Source organism: Rhinolophus ferrumequinum, chromosome 13, assembly GCF_004115265.2.
Source record: "Rhinolophus ferrumequinum isolate MPI-CBG mRhiFer1 chromosome 13, mRhiFer1_v1.p, whole genome shotgun sequence".
NCBI classification, from domain to species: Eukaryota; Metazoa; Chordata; class Mammalia; order Chiroptera; family Rhinolophidae; genus Rhinolophus; species Rhinolophus ferrumequinum.
Genome location: NC_046296.1, coordinates 8754645 through 8760644, shown reverse-complemented (window position 1 = coordinate 8760644; position 6000 = coordinate 8754645). Strand labels below are relative to the sequence as shown.

Sequence of the window (6000 nt, the reverse complement as noted above, 5' to 3'; positions counted from 1 at the left end):
TCTAATTTTGAGTGATCTTTGAAGCACCTAGTCCACCCTTCAAAGCAATTTTGGAACTCTTTTTCTGGAATGGCCATCAGAGCTGTCGTCATATTACCCTTGATGTCCTTACTGTCATCAAAATGTCTTCCTTTCAATATTTCTTTCATCTTTGGGTAAAGAAAGAAGTCATTGAGGGCCAGATCAGGTGAGTAGGGAGGGTGTTCCAATACAGTTATTTGTTTACTGGCTAAAAACTCCCTCACAAGACAGTGCTGTGGGAGCTGGTGCATTGTTGTGAAGCAAGAGCCATGAATTGTTGGCGAAAAGTTCAGGTCATCTAACTTTTTCATGCAGACTTTTCAGCACTTCCAAATAGTAAACTTGGTTAACTGTTTGTCCAGTTGGTACACATTCATAATGAATAAGTCCTCTGATATCAAAAAACGTTAGCAACATCGTTGCATCAAGTTTATAAACTTAATTGTCAGACCTCGTAGATCAATGTGTGTAATAGAAATATAATTTGTGCACTTTTGTAATTTAAAATTTTCTACTAGCCAAATTGAAGAGAAAAGAAACAGGTGAAATTAATTTTATCAATTTTTTTTTATTTAACAGTACTGAGGTGCCAAAAAAATGTATACACATGACTTGTATTTATCTTTTGTTATCGGTATATATTGAGTATTACAATTTTAATACGGTTTTCTCCTTTCTTAACATGTGTATGCATTTTTGGGCACCCTCTGTATATCCAAAACATTAACTGACATGTCATCAATATACAAAATTACCAATGGGATATTTATGTTCCTTTTTTCATAGTAAGTCTTTGAAATCCTGTGTGTATTTTACTCTTACATCAGATCTCAATTCAGATCCATTTCAAGTCTCAACAGCTACATGTGGCCAGTAGCTACTGTATTGTATTGGACAACACAAATGAAGATCAAGATTTCTGACCTGCCTCCACTTGGCCACACTGTAGCCTTTCTCAGGATGGTGAGGAGTGGGACAGGCCACATTCTCTGTGAGAGCAGGCTGGGATTGTCCACCAAAATTCATGTCTGCAAAACATAAGAATCTTATTTAATTGGGTATAAGATTTCATTAGAAATTAGAAAAAAGTGTCTCAAGGTGCTACAGAGGCCCAAAACTTATTAGACCCTTTAAAAAGTATTTGTTAGAAAGGCTGACATTTTCCTCTTGGAACTGTTATTTCTGAGATGGGACAGGTATGTTTCTCTCTTTCTGCATGTCCCTGTTATTGTTCTATCTTGATAAATACCATCCGGGAAAAGTGAATTTTCTCTGGCCTAGAGCCAGGTAGGTGGAAATCCCTTGCCCTGGGCCCCCTCTCTATTCCACAGGGCAGCCTTCTCACCTTTTTTGACGGGACTTACCAACCCTGGTAGTGGTGGCCCCTGAGAGAAATGCAAGATTGTTGACCTCTGGAAGGAAAGGAGGGGTTGGTGCGCCATCGTGTTCTTATTCTCGCAGTGGACAGTCCTTCATTCCAGGCCCTGGGCTAGACACATTGCAGGGACTCTCCTTTTACTCCTCTCCATCGCACTCTGAGATCTCCTTAGTACCTGCAAAACCCAGACAGGTTCATTCACCACAGTGTCACCCAGCGAGTAACCCAGAGCTTTCTGACACTTGAGCCCAGGATCACAGAATTCCAGACTTTGGGGGGATTACTGCTTTCTGTCCACCCACAGACGTGGAAGCAAGGATTGTCCAGCAAGCAATGTTTATATCTCCTTTCTGCTTCCATGTGAAGTAGGCCTGGCATGGTGCTTACAGTTGAGTTCAGTCTCTAAAAATTGGGGTCAGATATTCAGGACATAAAAAAGGAGCCGGCTGCCCTTTCTATATCAGGGGGTCCAGCCTCAGAAAACCTGGGAGGGCTGTTTCCTCTTTTTTTTCTAGTTCCTGACGAGTTAGAAGACTTCGGGTGCGGGGGAGCCCTGTTGCTTTAAGCCTCAGCCCCGTTTTGGGAGGAGACTGGGAGGGCAGTGAAGGGTGCCCGCCTACCTGGGGGAACCCGCGTAAGGTGTGGCTGGATCGGCATGGGATGCGAGGTGAGCAAGGGGCGGGCTGAAAGTTGGAGCAAGCAGGAAGTGAACTGAGGGCCGCCCCGGGAGGAAACAGACTAGGCGAATTCTACAGCTGACAGGCCTGAGACGCTGAAACATGGTGAGTGAGCTGGGAACTAGGAAGGGGCTGATTTAAAGACGAGCCAGAAGGGGCTGGGGATCAGGAAAGTGGAGTTAATGGCAAGTCCGAGGGCTGGGGCAGCGCTGACTGTGGCCTCTCTTTGACAACTAGCTGCAAGTAGCTCTGGGCTGCCCAAGCTGTTGTTCCTGATCCTTCTCTACTCCCTTCCTCCCGTGACCTCAGTGCTGGCCTGGAGCAGGGTTTCGGTGCGGGTGGAGGATCCGAATTCCAGGCAAGGAGTTGCCGAGAGGCCCTTCGTCGCCTCCTCCAGGCCTCCTGCCCTGGGCCAACTGGGCGTTGTGAAATTCCTAGGCAGCGCCTCTACTGTTCCCAGCGCAGATTCCAGCCGAGCGGCCAGCGCTCTCCCCCTCTGCCGTTCACTTCATCCCTGTAGGGAAACCTAAAGTTTATCTCTCCAAGGAAGAGTCCAAGGAATTGGCCCCCTTTCCATAAACTTGAGGAAGAGCTAAGGGTTTGTAAAAGAACCAGAAGTCGGCTCTCTGTGATAATTTAGTTTGGACCCACACCCTAGCCTGTTTCTGGAGATCCAGTGGATCAGGGAAGCGAGGAGCTTAGTAACGTTTCCCCTTCCCTGTTCTAAAACCTTAGGAAGTCTCGGGTTGAGGCATTAAGCAGGGAGGACTTGCCCTCCATTTCCCCCAACGCCCAGACTGCTGTTTTTATTTAATATCTGCTTAAGTGGCGATGGTTTGGTGCCTGCGCATGGTGCTAAGTGCGGCTGGGAAAGCAGAAGTTTGCGGCCCAACGGATCTCTCTCATGGGGCCTTGAGAGGGACAGGGAGCCTCGCCGGCCGCTGGTCCTCTGGGGTCACAGGAATTAGGCTCCCCGGGAGGCGCTGGCAGACTCAGCTCTCCAGCTGCTCTCTTCGAGAGACAGAGGGTTGGGCCAGGTGAGGGGGTTCTACTGGCCAGCACAGACGTGTCCAGGGAGGACCCGGCGGGATCTGGGAATTGGTTAACTAGTGGTGGGGTTCTGCATTGTGCCATGCAGCTCAGCTGTCTTCTCTGTTCCTCTTTGACGAGTAAGGAAGCAATGGAAAGGGATTTGGTGGTGTGCTTCTTCTCCTTGTCAGGAGCCCTGAGAGTCTGAAAAGAAGTTTGATCTGGTCTAGCATCGGGACTTAAAAATACATTTATTTTTGATTTTGTAAGTTGTCCATGAAAGCATTCTCTTTGTAAACAGTTCAAGCATTACAAAAAGCTAAAGTCTACCTTAGCCCTTCCCCTCTTCCAGGCTCTGATGCTGAGTCTCTGTTCCTCCACCATTTGGCCTAATTAACCCCTGTGTTGCTGCCCAGGAGGAGGCCAGTGGAGGTGGAGGAAATGATCGAGTGCGGAACCTGCAGAATGAGGTGGAGGGAGTCAAGAATATTATGACCCAGAATGTGGAGCGGATCCTAGCCCGAGGAGAAAACTTGGACCATCTCCGCAATAAGACAGAGGATCTGGAAGCCACAGTGAGATGGGGAGCCCATGGGGGCAAGAGGAAGAGAGGGAGGGAGGATCTTTGGGAATTTGGGGGTTGGTGGTGTTGGGGGCAAAATGAACAATTGGGAAGTCTGCCTGTTCACCTGTTTTGGGAATTGATGTAAGCTGAGTCCCCACTTCTGATCCTGTCCTACTCCACCAATTGGTACTGGCTTCCAGGGAATGGGTCCAATGACTGGGGCTGGGGGTCAGGGGCTGACCCACGGAGGCATTTTCTGAGACAGAGAGATGGTGCAGTGAACGTAGGCATTTGTAGGTTTGTTTCTCTCTTGTGAAACTGATTTTCCCTTTGAAGGCTGCCCTTGACAATCATGTGAACATAACCTCCTCAGGGCAAAATACTGGCTCTGGAAAATCCTCCCAGGGCCTTTGGCCTTCTCCAGGAGTTATTAGGCAGGGGGTGGAAAACTGCTAGAGTCTTGCTGAGTCAGCTTAAAAAAAGAAAAAGCTGGGAAGAGCAGTGAAATTCTTTGATGGGGTCCTCTGCTAGCTGAAAGCTAGAATAATATCTCCTACACATTTTGCTAGACTCATTCTTCCCTCTGCCCACCCAGGGACTGAAGCCAAGCCAGCTGCTGAGGGAGGGAGTAACTCTAAAGTCCAACAGAGGCTGCAGCCTAAGTTTCCATGTCCGCAGGGAGACACTGGCTGCAGCCTTCGGAGTCCTGTGTGTAATCTTGAGCATAACTCCTTTGTCTCCCTGGGACTTATGCGTGTTTCCACAGCCTAACCTGGGGAGCACGGATGGCCCCGTGAAATATAGTTTCTGCAACTCCAGTTGGGAGAGGAAGAGCACTTTCCCTCACTTCCAACCACTGTATTGCCCTGGTCCCTCCTCCAACTTCAACAGTCCCCATGGGGCAAGGAATCCTGGAACCAGGGAACACACGTACCCACCTGGGGCCTATCCCCCTCAGCCCCAGTGTCTGCCCTCCTAAGAGCAGATTGTGCTGCCAGTGTCGCACCCCTGGGTGTGAGCATGTGTAAAAAGCCTCTCAGTGTGTGTGACAGTGCAGGGGTAAGAAGAGTAGAGGGTAGGCAGGGGGCCAAGGGGAGCCCAAGAATTCTAAATGTAAACCTGGCCCACCAGATAGTTATGAAGGTACATTTGTCAAGGTAGGAAGACAGGACATTTTCTATTCAACAGCCTATTGTCTGAACTTACCACTTCAATATTTAGGGGTATGGCATGTGGGCCTCTGTCTGGACTCTTGTTCCAGTGGGAGGAGGCACTGAGTCCTTCTACCTTATCCCCTACAGTCCGAGCACTTCAAGACAACATCGCAGAAGGTGGCGCGGAAGTTCTGGTGGAAGAACGTGAAGATGATTGTCCTCATCTGCGTGATAGTTTTTATCATCATCCTCTTCATCGTGCTCTTTGCCACTAACGTCATCCCCTAAGTAACTTAGGGAGCCCCTCTCACCCTGCCCTCTTCTTCAGGGTTACCCTCCAGGGTGGGCGCCACGAGGGGCCTTCTTTCCCATCCTTCTCCACAGGGAATGCTGCTCAGTCCTCCAGCCCCTGACTCTGAAGCCCCTCGACCACATTGTCTGCCCCAGGGAGTACCTTGGTCCCCCAGAGGGAGAGAGCTGGACTGTGGCTGCATTTCACGGGTCCTCAGAGTTGGTTGGAGAGACCCGGAGGGCCAAGCATGTAGCTGGGACACTGACAATGGCTGGTAGGCAATAAAGACCCTTCAGTATCCCTAAGTTTGTGAGGTGCTTTCTCCCTCTGCATTTGGCCTTTGGTCCTTTTCTCCTTGAGGACACCTCCTCTGGCTGAGATTCTCTCATTTGTGGCCCAAGTTGTTGGAGGGATGGAGAGCAGGTGTTTAGAGTAGAAAGACGGAGTCTTCCTATCTTTCTTTATTCCCTTTTGTTCCACTCATTGTCACAGGTCTGAAGAAGAAGAATTTTCTGGGAGTCTTGGCATATGGAAAAATTCAAAGTCTTCATGGCATTTTAGGGTGGTATGCAAGACTTCTAAGTGTCCCCCTTGGGTCTTTCCATGTCCCTTTAATACATTTCTGCTGGAAGCATTAACTGAAACATAAGGCCTACCTGGGCTGAACATTTAGAATTCTGGTTAAGGGCCTCCTGCCTCTCTCATTGCCATCTCTCTTCTGTGGCCCTGTTGTCGTCTAAAGCAACGGGTAAGAAGAACTGGACTGCTTTTCCTTCTCTTGTGGTTCAGCAAGTTCTATTTGTCTTTTGTCTGCTCCTGCCATTTTGGGACTTAGCAGGGCCTCTGGGTCTCAGCTGTCCTAAGGGGACGAGCATCTCTCTCCG

General features: G+C 48.9%; 1 protein-coding gene and 1 long non-coding RNA gene across 2 annotated transcripts; one reads left to right on the top strand and one right to left on the bottom strand.

Moving 5' to 3' along the window:
* Window positions 1-706: 706 nt before the first annotated feature.
* Window positions 707-1968, bottom strand: LOC117032855 (uncharacterized). The gene is made up of 3 exons (XR_004424804.1): window positions 1884-1968; window positions 1367-1574; window positions 707-1049 (listed from the first exon to the last, which is right to left on the bottom strand). It is a non-coding gene; the product is annotated as an uncharacterized LOC117032855 (long non-coding RNA).
* A 66-nt stretch (window positions 1969-2034) lies between these two features.
* On the top strand, window positions 2035-5421 carry VAMP8 (vesicle associated membrane protein 8). Its single transcript, XM_033124500.1, has 3 exons — window positions 2035-2181; window positions 3522-3680; window positions 4972-5421. The coding sequence occupies exons 1-3, from the start codon at window positions 2179-2181 to the stop codon at window positions 5110-5112; spliced, it is 303 nt and encodes a 100-aa protein (XP_032980391.1). The 5' UTR covers window positions 2035-2178; the 3' UTR covers window positions 5113-5421.
* Window positions 5422-6000: the final 579 nt, after the last annotated feature.

What these genes read in the sequence shown, in the direction of transcription:
- VAMP8 (XM_033124500.1), top strand. An exon ending in CAGAGGATCTGGAAGCCACA is followed by an intron (nt 3,681 to 4,971) that starts GTGAGATGGGGA and finishes TATCCCCTACAG; the next exon opens with TCCGAGCACTTCAAGACAAC.